Source organism: Trachurus trachurus (assembly GCF_905171665.1).
Source record: "Trachurus trachurus genome assembly, chromosome: 7".
NCBI classification, from domain to species: domain Eukaryota; kingdom Metazoa; phylum Chordata; class Actinopteri; order Carangiformes; family Carangidae; genus Trachurus; species Trachurus trachurus.
The window spans coordinates 24,227,402-24,251,432 of NC_139901.1; the positions used below are offsets into that span (position 1 = coordinate 24,227,402).

At 40.2% G+C, this 24,031-nt stretch overlaps 2 protein-coding genes across 4 annotated transcripts; both read right to left on the reverse strand.

The window, feature by feature from the left end:
* Positions 1–1,594: 1,594 nt before the first annotated feature.
* Positions 1,595–16,709, reverse strand: LOC310989315 (neurofascin-like). Of its 3 annotated transcripts, XM_083976338.1 has the most exons (28): positions 16,656–16,709; positions 16,160–16,408; positions 12,668–12,789; positions 12,470–12,575; positions 12,172–12,362; positions 11,334–11,456; positions 10,959–11,177; positions 10,332–10,443; positions 9,995–10,182; positions 9,781–9,912; positions 9,540–9,683; positions 9,020–9,131; positions 8,748–8,911; positions 8,519–8,666; positions 8,301–8,425; positions 8,113–8,214; positions 7,795–7,992; positions 6,840–6,910; positions 6,515–6,737; positions 5,843–5,958; positions 5,218–5,428; positions 4,948–5,070; positions 4,385–4,558; positions 4,156–4,287; positions 3,836–3,905; positions 3,126–3,137; positions 2,878–2,913; positions 1,595–2,738 (listed from the first exon to the last, which is right to left on the reverse strand). In XM_083976338.1, the coding sequence occupies exons 3-28, from the start codon at positions 12,741–12,743 to the stop codon at positions 2,507–2,509; spliced, it is 3,540 nt and encodes a 1,179-aa protein (XP_083832464.1). In that variant the 5' UTR covers positions 12,744–12,789; positions 16,160–16,408; positions 16,656–16,709; the 3' UTR covers positions 1,595–2,506. The 3 variants fall into 3 exon arrangements, with proteins under 3 accessions (XP_083832464.1, XP_083832463.1, XP_083832465.1); XM_083976337.1 differs by lacking the exons at positions 16,160–16,408; positions 16,656–16,709 and adding an exon at positions 13,378–13,542; XM_083976339.1 differs by lacking the exons at positions 2,878–2,913; positions 3,126–3,137; positions 16,160–16,408; positions 16,656–16,709 and adding an exon at positions 13,378–13,542 and having other exon boundaries at positions 2,549–2,763; positions 3,813–3,905.
* A 224-nt stretch (positions 16,710–16,933) lies between these two features.
* LOC310989213 (calcium-independent phospholipase A2-gamma-like) lies at positions 16,934–23,527 on the reverse strand. The gene is made up of 9 exons (XM_083976198.1): positions 23,365–23,527; positions 20,753–22,254; positions 20,508–20,660; positions 20,262–20,419; positions 19,587–19,681; positions 19,313–19,484; positions 19,152–19,209; positions 18,741–18,935; positions 16,934–18,243 (listed from the first exon to the last, which is right to left on the reverse strand). Exons 2-9 carry the CDS (start codon positions 22,163–22,165, stop codon positions 17,785–17,787), a joined length of 2,703 nt encoding a protein of 900 aa, XP_083832324.1. The 5' UTR covers positions 22,166–22,254; positions 23,365–23,527; the 3' UTR covers positions 16,934–17,784.
* Positions 23,528–24,031: the final 504 nt, after the last annotated feature.

Here is a 24,031-nt window from a genome sequence, read left to right on the forward strand (position 1 = left end):
AAAACATTCATAGGATATGATCAGGCAAAAATAATTTTCAAACAACATGTATTTAAGGGGAATTTAAGAAAAGAATATTCTCAATTTGCTTAGCTGCATGGCCTACAACTTCACTGTTCTGGTTCCCTCTGCTGGAGGAAAAAGCAGAAGGACTTCAGTTTTTTTTTTGTGAGAATCACTCACAAGTGAACCAACATTTGGAACTTTTGATGTAGAGCAAATAATGAACAGGAAAAGTAAACACAAAAAAGTTAAGGGAAATGGGGTCAAAATCCCCAGTGGATTAATCAATGTGGGCTCACACTCAAATATAATTCAGGGTCCATTCATTGGATTTGAAATGATTCTTTCGGCTTGGTAATGGTGTTGCATCACCGTTCACCTGTCTGTATCTTTTTAAGCAACTACTGTAGTACAGAATTATAAGCTTTCAATGCTGTTGAATGAGGGTATTATTTTGGCAGCAGCCCTTTCAGCAAAGACACGACTGAGTGCATGTACACAAAGACTAATGTCAATTCATTCATTTTCTATACCACTTATTTGTGCAGGGCTCCAGGGGGGCTGCATTAAATTAAACAGGTTGGTGACCACTGGCCTACAGGAAGAGGCCCCACGCCCAGGAATCAAACTCAAAGCCTTCTTGCTGGGGATCGATCACCATTCTGTCAAGTCATGTCTGAAATCGACAGGAAGAGAATATACATAGCCTACATTTGGTGTAAAACATTATTTATGGCAAATATACCGTAACATCAGATAGGCTACATGAAAAATGTGGATTCAAGGCATATCTTTTAGTATTCAACTTTCAGACTGATAACTGCCTTGGAACGTTGTGGAGTCTGTAAACACAATGTGGTCTATTAAAAACACATAATTTTAAAGCTCTAGCATTTTAATGACTCACCATGACATGTGGCAACCTCATATCCATTGTTTCTTTTGCTTCAGAGCAGCCAGTGGAAAGCAGCACATGCGCTTGTCTCAACAGCTTCTTTTTCAAGTAAGTAATTCCTAAAGGCCAGAAGGAATTGAAAATCACACATGTTTTACTGCTGATATATACTGAGAATCACTTACATGTAGGACCTTACACTACTGGGTATAATTTTCTTCCTTTTGAGACTCTGGTTCATATTAACATAAAGCTGCAGCACAGTATTTAACCGAACGGATCTGGCAGAGCATATGAACCCTTTCTCGTCTCATGTGCTGGACCTTGCTGTGCTCCAGGATACTCTGAATCCATGCCCAGCCAATCAAACCATACGATCTTAAGAATCATTGCATTGAATCAATGCATTTTTATTTTTGTGTCATTCCAGTTTGCTCTGGCAGCACTACAGCTGCCTGTGAGATTTACCATATTGTGTTTTTGATCATTCTATATCTACAGTAAGGCTCTTCTTATTTTAGGGCTCTTCTTACCACAGGCAAAAAAGCAAACAAGTATATTTCTGCAAACCTCCCCAACAGATTTAAAAACAAACTATAATTAAAGATTTATATTCAAAGCATCATAAACCATTGCTTGTTACACACTTCAAATAAATCACGTCAGAAAAAATCAACGCTCACAATCTTATCAGATATGATAGAAATAAATATTTCTTCTTTATTTACATTAGGACATAACTGTAGTAATATATATTTGATGTTATGGAGTCAAATAAAGAAAAACTGTTACATAAGGATTAATAATATCTATGTCAAAAGTGAATCAGATGGGGAGACCTGTTCATAGAGAAATATGAACAACTTCATACAGCTGGTTTATAGCTTCTTGCTGATTTCCCAAATGGTTTCACCTCATGCCTCACATCAGGCCATAATTTGGAATCTGTCAGTGCAGATGAATCATCAGCCCCTAGAAATATTACATAATCGTACACCAGTCACCAGCAACACTTTTGTACATTGAAGATTTGTGAGGCCAAGGGAGGGCAATTTAAATTCTGAGGTTACCATGTTGTTCACCTGATAGTGAAACTTTGACCCTTATTTCAGTCAATCAACATACAAAAGTAATACAAATGCCATTATTTAAATTAGCATAACTAAAAATAAAAGAAAATAAGCTGTTACAACAGTGGTTAAGTGGGTCCTTGCATCTGATTTTATCAACATGATAAACTGATCCACTTCTGTCTCTTCTGATGTGCAGCCGGTCTCTCTCCAGAACTGAGCATGTGCATAAACACAGCTTTTTTGTTACAAAATAAAAGGTCAAGCCTCCTTTTTGTCAGATGATAAAGCCTATTTCTAAAAAATATTGTCCTAACCAGCCACCATTTTCTTCCTGATATGCTGAGAGCCGTGATGGCTGCAATGACACAAAGGGTGTAACAGCTCCGGCCTCCAGTTCTTCCCTCCTGCAAGACGAGCTGCAAGCACTGCAGGTTCCTCCAGGTTCTTAATTTTGGGGTGGAGGGTACAAGCCAGGTAAAGTTACATGACAAATAGTTGAGCTATATAGTCAGAGAGAATGTTTTGGTGCTGAGTTTCATGCCAGGGAATAGATGGTGTTCATTGGTGAGTGAAGCTCAAGACCTCCACCAAAGTCCAGGTCCCTGACATCTCTCCTGGTTCCAGTGTACTGACCAATGAACGAGCCGTCCTCGTTGAAAGGCATCTCTCCTCCTTCTCCATAATCCACAAGACTGTCATCGCTGTCTGATCGCTTTATCATTGCCTCCATTGAATGCTGGCCTCTTTGAAGCCCTCTTTCTTCCTCCCTAGAAATTAAGCCAAAAAAAAAATCTAAGTTATTCAAAATGGTACATTTTTAGCACTAAAGGAGGAGAAATGTTTAAAATACAAGCATATAATTCAGTTTGATTGGCAGTGATACATTCACAATATGCATGTGTGTACCTTCGAGGATAGGGCAGAGTAGAGACACGTGCTATCCTGAAATATAAAAACAATTTGTTTGTGATCACTGTATGGGAGATGAATCAAATTTCATTGATCATACATTCACAAGATGCTTTTAGTTTACTCTGAATACATTATCTCATTTATAAACTTCTAAAAACCCTCTTTTAAACGCTCCAAAGAGCTGTTGTGTCTCAATTGTACAGTTGAAATGTCAGTAGTGTCAACATTTAGTTTGTTCATACCTTTCAAGAGACCTTGGTTGGTTCAGTGCAAAAAGAACAGGGTTGAGATTTTGGGTATAGGGGGCAGGTTTAGATAGAAAGGGCAAGGTAAATACACACACAAAAAAACAAAAAATCAGAAGTCAGTGTAATCATTATCAAAAGGTTATCATAAATAAGGTCATAAATGCTGTAACTGGATTTGGTTTGAATCTGTGCAGCATCATTTAAAAATCTTAAGTCGTTTACAATTCAGGGACTAATCAAAGGTACCATGTAGAGTTTATGAGCAGTGATTTTTTTTTACAAGTAGAACCCCATTTTTGTTATTATTCTGCACCATGCAGGCATGTGAAGTGACTGAAGTTTCTGCCTCCCATTGCCTGCTGTAACACCAATTGCCAGTTGGTGGCAGTAATGCACATACAGTATATACATACCGGTACACGCTGCAATGCACCAGCAAAGGCAAACATGACTATTATATTTAGGAAGAAAAAACTGATTTGCAAATATTTTATAAGGAAGGATATGGGCTCAGCTTTAATTAACCAAACACAATGCTAATGCACAGTTACAAAGCAAATGGATGTAAAATGTTTTTGGGAGATAAACATAACAGAAAGTGGCAACTTGAAATCAAAATCATGCTTTCACTTCAGAATCAGTGATATTTGTTGTGAGTGTGTTTTCTTCATTTTCCTAAACAACCCGTCTGCTGAAATGCTTACCGATAATCAAATGATCCCTCTTGCTCTTTGTCATCCACTGGCTCCAGTGAAATGTCCTTTTTGTCCCGGACTGAAATGAAAACAAAGTACCTTGTCACAGGAGAAATTATTATGTATAATAGTCATTTTCATTATTGATTAACTTTGCCTCTTATTTTTTTGAGTAGTCTGGTTAAGAACCCAGGATGACATATTCAAATATCTTATTTTGTCTGATCATTTATCCATTATTTAAATAATCTCGGATTAATTTTCTGTATATTGATTTGTTTATTAATCTCCTAATGTAATGCATCTCTAGCCAGGAATCATCACTGTACCTGGGTATTTCCCCCCTCGGCTCCTCTTGATGAAACAGACTACGAGAAGTATGAGCACAATGAGGGCCACAGCGCACATGATCCCGATGAACCAGCCCTGTGTGGAGATGTCCACCTGATCCTGAGCGTATACTGAGACACACATAGAAATAAAAACACATCAAAGTCAACCTCCAAGATTTTTAAAGTGTTTATTTTTTAACTAGAAAAATTGATGGCAATACGTTACTTTCAGTAGTATAATGTGGTGACTCCTCTGTGTGCCATTCCCCTCTCCCGATTCCGGTTCGTGCTGCCACAGAGAATCTGTACCGAGTGTAGCGGTCGAAACGGCGGACCGAATAGCTTGTTATATTTGGAGGGAACTCCTCAACTTGAAGCTCCTCTCCTCTAGTGGCATTCACTGTGGCGAGAGTAGGAACTTAGGTGAGTTTGGAGAACCCTTGATGCTGCTCGAGTGCACAATACTGAGCTGTTAAGTACCTCACCTGCTCAGATTGTGCCTTTGTTGCCCTCTTGAGAACAAACTTAAGTGGCACTCTGGTCTTTGAGAGCATATTTAAATGCACTATTATGTGCTTCAGGATTGTAGACTTGAGTGTCACATAAAACACTCTGCCAGCTTTAGTGAAATAAACCACTTCCTTTTATGTTATCGAAGCATTCATGTGCCTCCAAGGACAACTGAATATCTCTACATCAGACTTTGAAAAGCTAAAATCTAGTAAAACAGAAAAATTTTAAGATGTGTGCACTGAGAGTGTTTCAGGTGCTGTGCTGGCAACTGCATACCTGTCTGGTATTTGAGAGAATACCCAGTGATGATACCATTGGGTTCTGCTGGCAGGTCCCAGTCGACATAAATACTGTCCAAATGCCGCTGTTGGATCCTGAAGGATTTCGGAGCAGATGGTACTACAGATAAAAACGCACCAGGAGATGATAAACATGAACTTTGGCAAACATCACAAACATCATTTCTGATTTACTTGAGCTTGGAATAGGACACTCATATTATATCTACAGTTCCATTAGGTGGGAAATAAACAACTTTTTTCTTACTTCCTTCAGGTGTTGAGAAGTGTATACTATTACTGGGCGGTCCTTCATATCGATTGTTTGCCACCACTATGTACATCTTGTAGTTGCTATAAGGTATGAGATCAGTGACCACTCCTGATGGCTCTGCAACATTGTTTGGAAATGTTTGAGACTTCATTCCTCTGTTGACTCTGTGCCACCTCAGCTGGCTGCTGTCCCTCCAGTAGTAAACCTGAGAGAGAGGGAGAAGCATCACACGCAGCATTTTAATTCTGCTGCACTTTCAACAAGTCTTTTTTTTAACACCTGTTAAAGAAAATTTTGATTTCCTTCACATTGTTTCAATGAGACAAGTTTGTCAGGCATCAAATCAACAGCAACATATTTCCATTAAACCATTTGCCATGTACAAGCCAGTTAATTACCACTAATTATAACAGTTATCAATAATTGCTCAAATATCTTTAAAATTAGACAAATGGAAGGCTACATGTTGAACTACATAGAATACAAAACAAAAATGAATGAAAGAGTTTGTCTGTTTGATTGTCAGTCCAATATCTACAGGTATGTCCTACTTCTGTTGACATGAATGTAAGGTATATTTAAAGGTAATGATCCCATAATAAATTCACAATACACGCACCTTGTATTCCTTGAATTCTCCCATGATAGAGCCACGTGTCACTGAGTCCCAGTGCACAGTCACCTGAGTGCTCTCAATTTCAGACACTCTCAGGTTCAGGGGTGTGCCTATTGGACCTTTGGGGAAAACACAGTGACACAGAACTTTGTGTTTTGTCATTAATGAAAACAAAGACATGTGACGATAAAGAAAACTTCAGAAAACACTGAACACTAAAGATTTCAGATTAGAGCAGAAATATAAATAGTACAGTGTGTATGTGATGTTGAATTTCTTTTCACCAAAAAAGTTACAGGATTGCACAGAGATGGGCAAACCTGAATAAACATAACATTGGATACTGCATAAAAGGCAAAAATACTCAAACTTCATTCCACGGGCTGATGTTTTGGCAACAATGTGCCTTCCTTGGATCTTAAGCAGGAAGCATAGCTTACAAGTTAACAGTGAAGTACAACACAATTCTTCTGTGAAAAACATACTGTGATGATATTACATGATAAAAAACAACAACAAGTATGAGGGAACGTTTTCAACTGAATATTAAGAGATAACAGGATTATTCTGAGTTATACTATGAGAAGATTAGCCTGAAATCAATGACACAATGACATACAAAATACTTACTGTATCTCTATATTACAGTGTAATGCAATAGATTTAGGTACTTACGGTCTTCTCCAGAGTAACCAGTCATAACAGGAGACTCTGGGCCCAGCCCAAAGTCATTGACAGCCTGAACTTTGATGTCATAGGGAGTGAAGGTATCTGCATCATAGATGTAGTATCTCAGCCATTTAGTGGTGGCGTTTTTCCACTCCTCTCTGGAGTCTCTCCGTCTCCACCACACCAGGTACTTAAGGTGTGGCCCGTTCCAATCTCTGTAGTTAAGAGGCTGAAAGAAAATTCACAGCAACCAGCCATGTTTGTTTGTTTTTATTGTAGTATAAAGTAAAAGTACTCAACAGAGACATGTTAAATATAAATGTGAAATTACCTCCCAGCTGATCTCCATGTTGTTCCTCCACGTACCCACGCCCTTTACGTTCTTGGGGATGACATCTGGAGCTGTGCAAAAAAACCAATGGGGTGGTAAGATCAATAAGATCACTTAAAGGGATAGTTCACCCAAAATTCAAATTTCACTCATTATCTACTCACCCTCATGTCAACTAAGAGCTGTGAGAATTTTCAGAGTCCTCCGTTCCTTCTCTGTTACGGGGGGGTCTGCGCAGCAGTATTTGTCCATATAATGGTTGTGAATGGACACCACGTTTCTTCGTCCAAAAAGACACACCAAAAAACATCCAAATACCTCCATACTGCTCGTCTGTAATGTCCCTCTTGTATTGAAGCCCCGACATGAGAAATTGTTCCGCCGGTCAGTGCAAATCACGTGAGATTTGCACTTACACAGGCAGAGCAGTGAACTGAGACACTGGGAGCTTCCGCTACAAACAAGCTTAAAATATAGACTTATTTAATTTTTTTCGGAACAATTTCTCATGTCGGGGCTTCAATACAAGAGGGACATTACAGACGAGCAGTATGGAGGTATTTGGATGTTTTTTGGTGTGTCTTTTTGGACGAAGAAACGTGGTGTCCATTCACAACCATTATATGGACAAATACTGCTGCGCAGACCCCCCTGTAACTCAGAGAAGGAACGGAGGACTCTGAAAATTCTCACAGCTATTAGTTGACATGAGGGTGAGTAGATAATGAGTGAAATTTGAATTTTGGGTGAACTATCCCTTTAACTAACCATCACTTGGATGTAGCTTTGTATGTTCAACAAGCAGAAATGAGAATGATATCAGTCTTCTCATCTTAATAACTTAACATGTCACATTGGGTTGATCTTCAAAAATGCGCTCCACATATTTCTCCTTGCTAGCTTACAATTTAATGTCTCTGACAATAAACATATGTTTTAGGAGCATCAAACTCACGTGCACCGCTGGTCTGGAAACGCACAGATGGACGACTGGGGCGACTTGGCCCGATTTCATTTATAGCAATGACTCTGAACTCGTAGTAGGTGAAAGGTATAAGATGCAGAATGACAGAGTTGAGGTTCCCAGGGTATGTTGAAAGGTTTTTCCACTTCCCTGGGAGCCAGTCATCATCATCATACTGCACTAAGAAATCTGTAACAGAATGATAAATAGATTATCTAAAAAAAAGAAAGTGCTGGTAGATACACCAAAACAACATTACCCACAAATGTTTTTATTTCTGTGAGTTAATTTCATTTTTCCGGCACTTGCCTGTGATGGGAATGTGGTTGCTGTTTCCAGGAACCCAACTGAGTCTCACACTGCGTTCATATGGGTCCGACAACTCCAAGTTAGTGGGAGGATCTGGACGGTCTACACACACAGATGTATACAAACAATTAAAAAGCCTAAAACATTGTATGGTTGATGAAATACAATTTATCTTAAAGGTGTCATACCCATCACCATTAGGCGTGCTGAGGCAGATTTCTGGTCCAGTTCACTTTTGATGATGCAGGTATATTCACCCTCATCGCCTGTGTTTACATTTGTGATGACCAGATTTGATTCATCCAGAGTAAGTCTAAGGATCACAGGAAGTGAATAACACACGTGAGACCAATATGTATATACTGTCTATTAGGGGCTATATTTCCTTATAATAAAAAAGGCCTACCTCCAACCAAGAGTGAGCTCTTTCTTGTTTTTCATCCAGGTGGTTGTGACCGGAGTAGTGGCATCTGCTGATACCCCACACTCAAATCGCACGTCAGTTCCACGGATGACTTTCATACTCTCTGGTCTTTTGACAATTAATGTGGGCTCTGAGAAGGATGGAAATGTGTTTGTGTTTGTGTATAAGATATAATTTAAAAAGTTATAATATGAAACAGACTGAGACTCACCTTTGACCTCTATTCGAGTTTGAGTCTCATCTCTTCCTGCGATATTGCTGACTACACATAAGTAAGTCCCCTGGTCCTCCATCTGTATTCGTTTGATCTCCAGAGAGCCATTACTGAGGGTCCTAAAACGATTTCCTTCAAGATTCCCTTGTCCATATCTGGACCTGTGTAAACAGACCCATAAACATATTCAGATACACACACACACACGCACAGTGAGCTGATGTCTCAAGTCAGTCTTTAGTCTTCAGTGTCAAACAGTGTGTTCTTACCATCGCAGTTCAGGGACTGGAGAACCGAAGTAGCGACAGTCTAACAAGGTACGAGTGCCCTCTATCACCTTCAGGAGTTCATTCCTGGGACCAAGAATACGTGGTGTTGCATCTTGAGAAAAAGGAGAAGTGACATTGGACAAGGGAAACGTATACCCTGGACAGCTCGCCTGTCTATCACACTCACACATTTATCCTAATGTCTATGTCTTTGGACTATGGAAGGACCTGAAGAGGCACAAACCTCTCACTGTGATACCACAGTCTTACCCACTGAACCACTGTCCTGCCTTTCATTTTCATAATGTCTCACTTTAAAAAAAAAAAAAAAAACTATACCACAGTGAATTAACTTTAACGGGAGCCTTGTCACGAAAAATGCATAAGAATGTTTGAATGCACATGATATATTGTGTTTTTAATTGATGATCCCATTGGGGAACCATTCAAATGTCATGACTGTGAAAGAAAAACAATGTATTACACTATAAAAGTAATGAATGATAGAATTGTAACTTACGTAGCACATTGACAAATGCATTGGCCAATAAGTATCCAAACTGATTTGAAGCATTGCACTGGTAGACTGCAGTGTTGTCAACAGTCACGCTGCGAAAGCTGAGTGTCTCTCCTGACACCTGTCTATTAGGGTCTGGTAGAGCACCTGGAAAAAAAAAACACAAGGAAAGAAAAAATAGAGCAGTACTATTACCGTTCAGGTTTATTTTCACAGTTTATGGCCATTACCTCCGAAAACCTACTTTCAATTGGTTCCCCATTGATGAACCAGCTGATTGTAGGACGAGGTGCTCCATCAGAACGACACACTAAACGTCCATTTTCTTCAGGGGCCAAGATCAAGTCAGTGGGTTTCTCCAACCAGAATGGAGCCGCTTTGAAATGCAAGTATATATATTGAATGACATTGTGCAGTAAAAACACTAAGTACTGAATGGCAATGAAGATGTGTCTCACCCTTGACCCTGACAGTTATCGTGTGTTCGATGTAGCTGATCTTATTGGTAGCAGTGCACATGTATTCGCCAGCATCATCAAAAGTCGCCCTTGGGATTTGAATCATCTTGTTGAAGTTCTTCACTTTCATACGTGATGTCACCACCAAGTCGTCACCATCCTTGGTCCAGGTAATATGAGGAGTGGGCCTTGATGATGACAAACAAGGCTTTACACAGGATGACTTACATGAAACCATACTGGATAAAAAAAAAACTTTGTGGTAGAATATTAACAACAGCAATTAATATATAATACTATAAATAAAAATAAAAAAAGGTTTAGTGTTCACACTCACACTCCTGCAGCGATACACTCCAGGAGCAGTTCCTCCCCTTGCAGGACCAGTTTGGAGCTGGATGCACCTGTGGGTGACAGCCAGGTGGGGGCAGCCTCTGCAACTGTTCGAGCTGAGGAAGGAGAGGAGTAAGTTTAGTGGAACTTGGTAACCCTTTTTTTTTTTTTTTTTTTTTTTTTTTACAGTACAGTAGTGTAGTGACAGGTAGGCTAATAGTAATATATTAAAGGTTAACTATGCAAAAGTACATTCAGATTATGTACAATCTATTGCATACATGCATATAGGCCTTTGTGATGCCTAAGCATGTATCCAAAGTGACATTTACATAATGTTGTGCAGTATGTTGTGCACTTATTGGCAGGAATCAGGTCTGAATTATGAAAGTGCAATTAGGGAAAAAAAGGCTGCTAAATATGTTGATTCTGTCTTAAGTAACATTACTCAGTCATTTACCATTTTGCAACTAGCCTACTGCATTTCACAATCTGCTTAGCCATGTAGTATTCAGGTCATATGTAAACACTTGAAAATATGTCTGAAATTTCACCAAAATGATGAGACAATGGCAAAAAAACAAAACAAAACAAAAAACAAAACTAGACATTAGCAACTGTAAATACTCACTTGTAATAACTTTAACGACCACTGGCATCTTCTGCTGAATGACGTTCTTGTGTGGGAGACGGGCATTACAGCAGTAGTCAGTGGCAGAGTCGTTAACCAGAAGATTGGAGAAATACAGATCTCCGTTGATCCCCATGGAGACCCTACGGTCCTGCCGCACAGCCTGCGTGGTGGGGAAAGCCGTCTGAATTGGCCAGTTGAAAGGTCTCGCATATGAGCCTGAGATGGAAGACATTAATAATAAATTTAGCTCAAACAATTCACTCAGCTAGAGTGCTTGTTTGATTAATAAACCAATACAATGCCTTCTTTTAAGGCTTAGGTGCATTTGACCTTGTATGATCCAAGAAGAGCTTTAACTCTACAGACACTTACAGCTGGTCATCCAGTAGGTTTCTGGTTTAGGTGGGCCAGGTGGAGGGTCACAGGACAAGACCAGAGGCAAACCAGCACTCACCACCACAGGCTCCAAAATCTCCTTTGGCCATAAAGGAGGTTCTACACAAACACAGAAGAATACAGGTGTCCAGTTGAGGCAAGCTACAAGGTTCATGTTTGTTTTTTGATGATACTGCATGTCAAGAAATTGCTTTGCTTAAAAAACCTCATTGTCCCTGTTGTATGTATCCATTCAGTTGTGAAAAGACCAATCAACTAAATTAATTTGAAAGCGCTACCGCTAAGTATCCTGATTCAATGATTATTGGGTGTGTGTTGTTGTGTAGTAATATTCAATATTTTTCTAAATATAATATACAGTAGCTATATAATAATTTTCTTGTCAACAAATCCATGGAAAACTGGAATTAGCATCACTGTTTATCCACAGTCATACTGAAAATTAACAATTTGCGTGAAAAGTTAGTTTTGAGCTTTGACTTGTGACCTCTGACCAAAAAGCTATTCATCTTTGAGTCCTAATGAAAGTCTCTATGTGGTTACATATTCACTTTAAAAACACATTGCTATAAAGAGTCATCTATTTTCATAGGAATTCTTATGAAATACCATCCATTATAGATCTCTGTAACTCCAAGTCCTTTGCTTTATTAGATACAGAAATTATAGTTGTTGTATTGTTGTTGCCTCTTCATTTCAGAGTGGCAGAGATGGACTGAGTCACTTATCACGCTCTGAGGTCACTGTAAATCTCCTGTCACTGATGGATCCAAACAAACAGCTGATTCTCTAAAAGTCCCTCTGTTGAACTCACTGTATAGTCGTACTCTGATCTTGTTAGAGTACGCAGAGCCATACTCATTGGAGGCAATGCACTGAAACTCTGCCTCATACTGTTCTGGATTCTTCCAGGCATAGATGTCCAGTGTCCCCGAGCGCCTGCGCATCGATGCCTGAGGGTCACGTGCCACATTGAAATACTTCCCGTTACGCCTCCACGAGAATCTTCATGATTGAGCAAAAAAAAAAAAAGTGTGAAGCAGAGAAGATAAAATCAGTGAGGTCATTTGGAGATAATGATGTCAGCTTCAACGAAATGCATCAGCTCTTACATGGGATGAGGGGTTCCTTTGGCTTCACATTCAATGACCATGGTGTCTTTAGGGTCAACAATATGCTCCTTCATTGACTGCTTTATAATGGTTGGGGGTTGTCTGACTGCAGGCGGAAAAGAGAAATAAATCAGCTTTGTGTATTATAAACGTTGTGCTGCAACAAAAATATCACAGAAAGATACGTTACTGACTCACTTTCCAGAGGAATGTCCAAAGCCCAAACACTCTGCCATAAAAGTAGCAGCAGCGATGGTTTGACCAGTGTCCCCATCTTTATAGTTCATTTAACCCAGCAATACTTTTGATCACCAGTTCTCCTGTAAGTGGAGAGAAAAATATATAGATATACTTACTGAAACATTCACCTTGCAACAGTAAACAAAGTAAGATTGTGGGATCAAGCTCAAGATTGATTAAATGTGAAATATTGGATAATTAAACCTCAATTTCACCTAAAGTTTTGATAGATGTCTAAAGGAAACCATAGAAGTCAACCAGGAATAACTTATTTACATAGTAAATTGCATTAGTTCTTAAAAAATGATCCATTCACTTTTATTTTTGTAATGAAAACTGAGATCTCAAAATAACTGTAAAGTAAATGTAGTGTAGTAAAAAAAATATTTCCAAAGTAAAAATGTTCAATTAAAGAAACAATAGTATTTGAAAAGATGCCCTCAGTCATCAGCATTACTACTTATGTCACACGAAACAGTATACACGAAAAAGCCAAATAGTTTATCATAATTTTCACATAGTTTAAATTAAACTGTGAGCCTGATAGGAACAGTACAGTAAGAAGTGCATCTTTATATCTCATTTCAAAATCTTTTCATCAAGCCATTGCTGTAAATCTGCAGCATACCACGAGTCTATTGGTATGAACAACAGAAAAAAGTATTTACCTTTATCATGTAGAGTCAAATCAGGGCTCTCTCCTCCCCATCTCTGTGACTTCCGCTGTGCATCGATAATTCCAATGACTTTTCTCTCCAGGAAATTATTCTTGTTTGTGCAGTATATCAATTAATTCCCTCGGTCCTCCAAACATCAGGTCAAGAACCCTAGAGGAGTTCATACACTTCAGTAATAGAGTTTCTTTCTGTCACTGCCACTTACACTCTGCCCACCCATCTCATGAATAATGAATGAGCACCATACGCCACCTACACCTCACCCACCATACTTCACTTGTTCTGACCGGGCTCTCATAATTGTGAACAATCCATCTCCATCAAACACAGCCACAAAGTTTGTTTCACACAATAAACAAACCAAAGTTCCTAGAATTGCCGGGCCATTCGATGCAATTTTCACAGACACACACACAAAACATATTTTTCTTCAAATTATTTTCTTGTCCTTATAGCTGAATAATGTTTGCTTTGACCTGCTCCATTGTGAGAGATGAGAAATCAGTTTAGTTCATGGGGTTGGGCCAAATGAAAGCACAGTTGCAACAATTTGCATTCCTGTTGGTTTTGATGACATCAAAATGTGGGAAGAGAGGATGAAAGCAATGTTTGTTTCTCATATGAATTTTACATGTGGCAAATTTTCACACACGACTTCAATGCAAAAGTCCAGACAAAGGATAGAAATATGCAAGCAATACATCACATTTAAATCTCCCTCACTTCTTCCTCCAAATATATATATAGGTTTTGACACTCAACCATTCACATGCATATCCTCAGATGAGGAAAAGGTCATTACCATTCAGCAGAGAGAATCCTACGGGGGGGGGAAGGAACTGTTCCCTTTTCCTAGACACAGCAACAAAGACGCAGGAGAAGCTGTATTTGTGTTAGACAAAAGCCATCTCACGACTGGAGACAAAGTCCTGACCTGTGTAGGCTTTCAGGCATCCACACAGGGCTGTGTGTACAGGCCAGCACTGACCGGGCTAAACAATGGCTTGGCAGGGGGGGAGGTAAGGGTAAAACGAGGTGGCTGCTACCTACAGATTATATCAAACCTGTAATTAAGTTTGATATTTACAAGTCAGAGAATAAAACGTTTGTATGAATGTATTATTGATCATTACTTGATTGCTTTCCTTTCATATACTGAAGGAAAATCTGAGCATTTGTGATATAAACCATTAAGACTCTCATAGCTGTATGGCTGATGCTCTGAATCCTCTGGCCCTGAACCAACCTGAACGTATGAAATACAACTTGATGTGCCACACACAGAAAACAAAGGCAGAAGGGGTATGTTGAGCTTCTTGGCTCTCAGAATGGGCTTTTCTCCCCCATGCATTGGACTGAAGCAGGCCTGATCAGTGCCATGCACCAGATTGCACAGTGAAGAGGCAGAGAGGCGCACGGAGCCAGCTCATTGACGACAAGAAGGTCTCTATGCTTGTGGGTCTCCTTTGGCACGTGTGCCCAGGGCTCGGCTAAGAGCAGATGGTGTGTGGGAGGGAGTGTCCGATCACACAATCTGCCTGTTCAGACCCAGAGCACCTATCATCTGCATCTTTGACGTCACTGCATCAGGGAGGCCGCAAGAAGACGCTGGAGAGAAAACTCATTAAGCCATCATCACTGTACAATCAAAACATTACTGTCTGACAAATGTTACCACTGTGATTCTCACTTTATGGTAAGATGAGAATAAACCACGGCAACATTTTCTCAAAAGCATCAAGTAATAGGACTAAGAGAGGGTCTTCAACTACAGCAGTGGCTTGAGCAAGATGAGCCTAACACATATCACTAAATCATTTATACTTTAATACTGGGTTCAAATTGTTGATGCACTTATGTGTACATCATTTTGATGTTGAAGTAGAGGTGGAGCTCACTTACTTACTAGAACAATGATCAAAGATAATTAAGATCAAACTACAGCTAAGACTGAACGGAGGGGCCATTAGATCTGAGAGTGATTGTTAATACATTTTTAAAAATTGCATAAATTGTCAAGTGTTGGCATAGCCCAAAGCAGTGATTGCTGGTTCGATTCCTAACCGAGACAATCTTTACAGCATGTCACTCCCCCAGTCTCTCTCCCTGCTTTCCTGTCTTTCTTCACCATCCTATCTAACAAAGGCATACAATGCCCCCCAAAATAACCATTGGATGTTGGGGGGTCATCAAAGTAACTACAATTGATCCTGAGGAACTTGAAGATCTGTCCCAAATTTAATCACTTCCATCTAACAGCTGTTGAGACACTTCACTCAGACATCAAATGTCAACCTGAAAGCAACGCTGAAAGGAAAGGTCAATGCATCACCAAAGTCTTCGGGATTTGTGAGCACAGGAACATGAATGACTGTACAAAATATCATGGCCAGATGTCAAGAATTTGTCTAAACCATAGATGTGGACGAGCCGACCCTGCAGTTGGATCTTTAATATAAGTTAGTGTAAAATTATTCAAATAGAAGTCAGTCATCTCCATGGCAGGTGAGTGAGCTGAATAATATCGAGGTCACTGATACAAATCTGCTGATGCACCCGTAGACCCGTCCCACTTCCTCAACTCAGACTGTGACATCATTAAGACCTTCACTTCCACCGATGATGCCTGGCTGTCTTGAACAAGTGTAAGGCCTCCATAGCTCCATCACAGAGTCACGCAAACATGTCATATTGTGTACTTAAAAAAAAAATCTCAAACCAAAAGTTACAACTGGCTCAATAGAGTATAACTAGTGAATATTAGGGTTCCTACCATGGACTGTTTTCTCTGCTCCTGGGTCTCTGTTTCCGCTTCCAGACTACTTTTGTTGCCTCCAGTATCAGGGTAGAGTCACAGCAGCATCTCCAAACAGAACTTCACCTTTCCAGCGGCGTCTGTTTTTGTTGATATTTGTCACTCCATCGTCTTAAAGCAGGTGACAGATGAGATAACGGAGGCTCATGTGGTCCATCAGTCTGCCCCAAGCCTGGGTCACACGCCTAGCAAACAGGGCCTGGGAGCCTATCATAATAAATCCATTGTGAAATCCACACATAAATATAACGTCATCCACGCTGTGAGTGGGGAGAGCAAAAGCTGACGTGCCACGCACAAAGATGGCAGATAAGATTCAGGTATCATCAGGCAACTATTTTGCAGCAGTCAACCACAGCTTTCTTGAGACGTCAGCGTTTTTTTGTTTGTTTTGTATATTTTCATTTGTGCTGTTGGATTACCAGGATTTTAGATGTGGGGGTGGGTTACTGACCTTGTATCTTCACGCTGGCTGGCACGAACGCGCACTCTCGGTCACAAAGCTGTTTCTGTCTGAAACAAAGTCAGTCTATTGTGGACAGGGAAGGCAGAGCTTTCAGACACATGGGGAGAGGGAAGGGGGGGTTTAACCCATCACATTCAAGTGACTTCTCCTTCATTGATAAATAATTAGCCAGGATCAGGCTGATTTATTTAACAAGTTGTGGTTGTGAAAAGTTAAAAAATGACAGGGAAACAAGTCTTCATAAATATGAATTTATTTTACACGTTTTAAACATGGGATGATTTATAAGTTAAATTAAAAGAAAAGTGCATTTTCAAAGAAAATAGTAATTGTTTCAATATAATTGTATCACATATGCAGGTTTTGCAGTGTTTTAAACAAAGTGCATGAGAGTGCTTATATCATGTGCATGTTTGTTCTGTGCATCTATGTAAAGAAGTAAAAGAATATGCTATATATGTACAGTACCAGTCAAAGGTTTGGACACAACTTCCACAAATTACCTGTTGTTAATATTAACAACAGGTCTCACAGGTGTCACATACCACTACATACATGGGAGTGGGAAAAATATATAATCTAATCTTATAATTGTCCTCATTTGGTGAATCTTTTTCATTGTATTTAATAATAATAAAAATAAAATGAAAAACCCTTATAAAAGTTGGTGCCAGTTCCACCTCCTCTTAAGTTGATCAACCCAGTTGTTGCCATTGATCCTGCACTGTTAATACCATGTCAATCCAATAATCTGTTTTTGAGACATGTCCCTCTGACCTCAAAGTTATATTTCATTTTGGCATTTAAAAGAAAAACCCAGGGGAACATGACAGTCGTCAGTGTTTACCATCTGGGGGGCAATGAACACCTAAATGATGGTGGTCCATCCATTTGTTGTTATTCAAGATTGATAATGGTCCAAAAATGGTGGACTGATCAACACACTGACATCATCAGCCATAGAGGAAAGCTGCTTACATGACTAAAACTGACCTCTGAGTCAGTGGAAAACCTTTTGCATTTCATTTGCTTTCACATACAGGACGTTATACTTTAAATTTTGCTGTTGTTTTGTCCACAGCCTCCGTATTTCTGTCTGGGATTTGCTTATACCCACTCATACCCATCTTTGCTTCATCTCCCAAGCCCTCTCACTCACCCAGTCTTTAGTTCTGCTAAGAGCTGAGGGCTCTGCCCCCAGCACCAAACACAGCCTGGCCAGCTTGGGTCGGTTTCTCTCCAGGTAGGTCTGGGTGTCTCTCTGCAGCTGCTGCAGCGGCCCCGGTCGGCTCTCATCCAGCGAAACCTCACCACTCAGCATGGGGTTGAAGCGGAAGTAGACGTCTCGGGCGAGTAGGTCGTCCAAAAGGGTGTGAACCCCTTCAGTGTCAGTTGCGCTGCAGATCAGGTTGCTGATTTTTGCCCTCAGGCTAGTGGAAGTGGCCGGACCCCTCTTCGCGTTGTCGTAGCGACCTGTGCCGAGTGACAACACACACTGGAAGGGCTGGTTGGGCCACAGCAGCCGGCTCTCGTGGACTGCCAAGGCACAAGGGTTGTTGAGGAGAATTCCTCCGTCCTACAAAGAGACACAGAGATAAATTTACAAGTGAACAGGACAAGTACTTGGTTCAGTATTGACCCACTCTAAAGTATACATGTGAGACAAAACAAAGAGCCCCTTCAAGTGATTCTGATTTACCGATAATGTGTTCTGCCTCTCGATTTAACAAGGTTTATTATTTATCAAGTGCAATGTTAATTTCGGGATTGAGTGGGTTAACAGAGTGTTGTTTTATGAGAGCGCAAATTAGGCTCTTTATAGATTAATGTTTTATTTAATTCTTTCTTTGAGAAAACATGTTTGTATGCTACAAATTAAAGTTGTGTTGGACAATTAAACAGTGAGCTGAAACTCACTGTAAAGCTGTGTTAAAGTTGGGCAAGCTGCAGACTCGAGTGAAATTTGTCTGCCAGATCATCACTATGATCGACCCCTTTCAACAAACACTGTAAATTTATTTTTTACAAACATTTAAATTCTCCCATAGCAAATGTTAAGTGTTAGTGTCCTACCTGGTGAATATCACTTTTTAAGGGGAACTCCTGGAAGTATCCTGGGGCAGCCGATGACGCTCTCACTGCCTGCCACATCTCGTAGGCCGAGTCTCCTGCGTAGCGGCTGAGAGAGCCTGGTTTATGGTTGTAGTTGCGGAAAACGAAGGCCTTGGGAGTGGTACCCCAATTTACCACAGCACTCACTGCTGAAACCTGGGTAGATAATGAGAATAACTCTCTCTTAAAAACACTGCCAACCCACATTTGAATGGTTAAAACCACAAATGGTGCTAATAACAGTTTGAGCCCAGTGGAGCACTTCTGCATCGGCTCTGACCTCATTAATCCAGTTGTATTTTTCTCAGTGCTGTGGGTCTGGTGACAATTTTAATCATAAAATCAACTGCTCCTGTGCAGTGTTCTTCTTACCTTGGGACTTGACTCCTCTCTGGCTGTTTTAATAAGCACTCTATTTCCCAGCTTCTCTCTAAATAGGATGAAATCAAAAAAATTCAGCCCAAGCAGAATGTGTTGTAGATAATTTCCTATCTTCACATGTAGCACATGTATAGTTTTGTGAGAAGCCATACTGTAATATTGTCTCCCATGTCTCAGTGTTATAGTAAGAGTGACTCCAGCCCATCTTCATGGTGCCAACCAGAGGGTTCTGACGAAACACTTCAGAGCCAAACCGCCGATACATGTCAGCACACTCCTCTAGAGAAAAACGGGCCAGACCCAGCATGAAGGCTAGAACGGCACCTTTAATTAACACATGCAGAGACAGAAAATATTAGATTCATGCCAAGAAGCGTCAAGATGTCGCTGAAAATACATCACGTTGCTATTTTTTGTTGTTGTCACCTGTGCTCACTCCACAGATGTAGTCGAACAGCTGGTGGATCTTTTTTCCTGTCTCATCTTCCAGTAGCTTTAACACCTGCAGAGGCACCACACCTCTGTAAAAGGCAGAGGAAAAACTAATTAGATGAAGAAAAATACACACACCGTGATGTTTTAGCACATCTACTCATATCTTTGGGTTTTGGCCATGATTATTTCTTAACCATTTTAAACAAGATTCTGGGTTGCGCCAACACATTTAGTAGATAAAATTGTTGGAAAATTAATTGGAAACTATTGTGATAATAAATCATAGACTTTTTGTACTGGTGATATTGCAGGATTTGATTAATAATAATACAAAAGATAAACCAACAAATAAATCCCATAGGTTAAGATAACGCTTAATTGATTCTTGGAGGACATTCAAAGTTCAACCTCAACTTTAGTTTCTATTAAGTTTTCAGTTTAAAAAAAAAAAAGTTATGATTAGCTATTTTTTGTTCTATTGATCAACTATCTCTGGGTTATAAACCAGATGAAATAAACAACTTGAAAACATTTCCTTTTTCAACTTGTGATGAACATTTTATTAGACAAAACATTACACTGATTAATGTAAATAAGAATTGAATTCTCATTCTGGTTATCGCATGGGGGAAAAATAACCTCATTAATTGTTTATCTGACACTAACCTTGTGCCACCACCATCAATGGAGAGCACTCTGATGCCACAACCTCTGACTGGATCCACGTAGCCGATTAGAGCCAAAGTTTCTCTAATGGCACTCTGAAGCACATGGTCGTCTCTGAAGGTTCGCCGCTTTCTCAACAACGTGACGCCAATTTTCTCCTGGAAACAGAACCACCGTTTTTAAGAACTTACAGGGATAAAAGCAGTTTCTTATAAAAAAAACGTGATTGCTTCACCTCCAACAGACCTGCCACGTCAAAGCTTTGCACGAGGGGTAACGAATAAGGTGTTCATTGAGCGCCTCCACACAGGCAATCAGAGATCCTGGAGATGAAGCCAGTCCCAGATTGCTGATCAACGTACGTGTGATTTCCTCTGCCTGCCTCCGACTCACGACAAACTGACAAGTTACAAAGATGGATTACTTACTACAGAATGAAATTATGCAAATAATAAATGACACGATACACACATTTGAAATTTTCAACCCACCTTTTTGCTTAATATTGCTGCTGGTGAAGTTGTGGCAGGTCTAGGTTTACTCGTCTGGGATAGGGTGCTCAGTTTTAGATAAGAACCCAACAAGTCAGGGATGGCACTTGTGGGGTGGCGAAGGCAGTCCATAAAAGTTACGGTCTTAAATCCCTCTGAGGTGGCGGATCCAGGGTCCATCTTCATGAGAAGATTTCTAACAGCGTCCTCATCCAGTCCACTTTGACCCTTGAAATATTGATTGATGTGTCTTGCCATTTGGGAATGGTTCTCCCCAAAGTTAGTTGAAATATGGCTGCTGTGGAAAAGGCCTCGACCTTCAGGAACGATGGGTTCCCCCTGCTTCTGCTGTGCCGTAGCACCATGAGTTTGTGAGGCAGATTTTGTTGAGTAGTAATTTTTGGAATAGCTGCTCTTCTCCAGAGGGTTAGGGCTCTGACCTCCATCTGTTACCTTTGCACCAAAATACCTGTTGATGTGTCTTGCAAAGTGAACGTAGAGATTGTTAGATTCCAGCATTGTTGGCTCAGTAATGGGTTTGACTTCAGCTTCTTTAGATGTTACAATGTAAGTGTTTTGGATTTTTTTCCTCTTCTGTCTTCTTTGTGTCCCTCTTGTGGAAGACATGGTCTCCAAGTTCTCCTGATGTTCAACTTTTTCAAAAGCCCGGGAAAAGACAGAGTTAATGTGACCAGCAACGTAACTGTAGCTCTCACCAAATCTTGTTGCCAAAGAGCTGATGTGAAATAAATGCACTCCAGACACTCTAGACATTTCCTGGGTTGACGGACTTGCTTCTGAGCTCTCCTGTCTGTCTTTGGAGTAAGAGACCTCCATTGTGTCTTTGCCCTCTGAAACATTTCGCTCTCTGGTTGCTCGTTGACCATGACCACGTTTTTGTGATCTGCCAGGATCTTCTGGAGTTGCGACAATGAGAGTGGCATTTTCAGTTAGAGGTACGACATCCTTTCTCTTAAAATAAATGTTAATGTGTCTGGACAGTCGATTAAATGATTGACCAAGACGTTCTCCCAATGAAGTCCAATGAAAACTGTTCTGACCATCCTCAATGATCCCAATGGGAGCTTTGGCTTTGAATACATCCCTATTAGAGGATGAATACAAACGCACAATCTGAAGATGCTTCACCTCTGGGGTTAAATCTCTGAGGACGTGGTAAGAGGTAGAGCCTGTATTACTGCATTTTAATGTCTTAAAGTTTGCTTTTCTTGTAAATCTGGAAAGAGGAGGAGGGGACTGCAGTGAATATCTGGGGACGTCCAGGCAGAGTGGTTCTTTGGCCAGGCATTGGTGCCTTCTGATGAGGCTCATGAGGTACCTAATTTTGCAATAGGTCCTTAAATTCCTGGTCACAGAACTTGAACATATGTTGGTGCTGAGGTAGCGGCCCATCTTAGACCTGATGTGTTGATCAGCAATTAATCAAGTGTCACCCTTCAGCCTGCATTGATTAATGCAGCAGGGGCATCTTCAGCAAGAATCTATGAGGGGAGGAAACAACAAAAAAAAGACATTAAAACAGGACCAAAGAGTCTGCAGCCATGATAACAGCTCTCAGAGGCATTACTTTGAACTTAATGCAAACATGCTCCCAATGACAATGCTGATGTTTAATCTGGGATAGTGTGTACTACCTTAACATTAAAATGACTGACAACATGTGCTAACTAGAGTTAAACAAAGAAGAGCTGAGAGAATCATGTGTGTGAGTGTGTGAATCATGAGTGTCTTTGTATTGTAAATGTTGACCTCCCAATAAGAGACTGACTGGTCACACTTGGGGGTAAAAAGGCATTACAATTTACCCACTAGAGGGCTTAAACATAGGAGTTTACATTGACTCACATCCCCAGAACCACACAGCATGGCCAAAAAAAGTCTGTTGTAATTTAAATATTCATAGGAACAAAAATAAATACAGGTCATATAAACTTGTATATCAACCTATACAAAATACAGTGTTCAAGAAAATAATTATCTTGTAAAATATTGAGGACAAAGTTTGAGAAAAACAAAAAGTGCCAAAGCATGACAGAAGGTTGTCCTCAATGTCCTCAATGCATGTGAGTTCAGGGCACTCCTATAAACAAATCACTCCGAATGGAGAGTGCATGCTTTCATGGTGAGCTGATCAGACTGTGTACAAACATCATGTGCCACAATAACCACGTACACTGTTTCCAAGTACTGTGTATGCTCAGGAATGTAACATGAAACCTCAGGGCAAGTAACAATCAGTCCTCACAGCCTGTAATTAAGTCTCTATCTTCTTTCAATTTGTGTAATTTATCTAAAAGAGGATACAACTTCAAGAATACACACATAGCTTTTTTAAAATATAAATTATGCTTATTTCCCTAAGACAGATGATTGCACTATATTCTTTTTTGAAACAAGATGCATCTATAAACCCTGACCTATGCACAAAAAGCACTGTTTCTTAAATCTCCTCACAAAGACAGAGAAAAGCAAACATCTACTATGGTTGCTTTACCCTTAAGTCGGGGAAGGTCATGATCCAAAGTAGCTTAAAGCTCCTTTAACCTTAACAGAAGGTATCAGATGCAAGCACACACCATTTTTAGAGTTACCTCAAACACAGCACCTAGTTCTTCTGTCTTTGCACTTCCTCTTCAACCAGTGTTGTGTCCTTTGTAATAAATGTAGAACACCACTTCTGACACACAGTCAAAAACACTGTTTCTACTATGTTTTGACACCTAATTCAATCCCTCTAACATGCAGGGCTGTGAAGTTATTGGCCGAGCTGAGCCGAGGGGGTGGGCCAGTTTGACCAATGTTCAATGAGACCACACAGGCTTAAGGTCATGTGTTGTCGCTGCTGACTGCCAAGCACAGGTCTAAAATTAGGGAGGGGGAGATAACTTGAGGGGCTCGGTGAGCTGATGTTGTTCACTGCTTCGTTCTTACGTGACAGCAAATCACATTCTGGCACACAGACACACACCTCCCTCCTGCACAAACAGGGCTGTGACGCATTTCAATTCTTAGAAACTGTACACAGGTCTGAAACGTGACACAAGACTGTTGTGGTAAACAGATATTATGCTTCAGACTGTAAGTTACTGATTCATTCAAGTAAATAATCACTCAGTAAGTTACAGGCTGTAGCTAATTTGAAGCCACGCTTAAAATACATTTTTAGTCATTTACGTATATAAAGAAAATGTAAATCAGGCTGACCCTTGTTTGACCCTATATCACAGTGTATTTTCTACACTGATGTCCTATAGCCAC

Coding starts and splice junctions, on each gene's coding strand:
- LOC310989315 (XM_083976338.1), bottom strand. CDS start 12,743: ATGGGGACACTGGTCAAACCATCGCTGCTGCTACTTTTATGGCAGAGT. Junction 10,183..10,331: donor GAGTGTATCGCTGCAGGAGT/GTGAGTGTGAAC, acceptor GTCATCATCAAG/GCCCACTCCTCATATTACCT. Junction 8,426..8,518: donor GAGCTCACTCTTGGTTGGAG/GTAGGCCTTTTT, acceptor TGTGATCCTTAG/ACTTACTCTGGATGAATCAA.
- LOC310989213 (XM_083976198.1), bottom strand. CDS start 22,165: ATGGGCCGCTACCTCAGCACCAACATATGTTCAAGTTCTGTGACCAGG. Junction 19,210..19,312: donor ACATGGGAGACAATATTACA/GTATGGCTTCTC, acceptor CATCCTATTTAG/AGAGAAGCTGGGAAATAGAG. Junction 18,936..19,151: donor GAGAGGAGTCAAGTCCCAAG/GTAAGAAGAACA, acceptor TTATCTACCCAG/GTTTCAGCAGTGAGTGCTGT.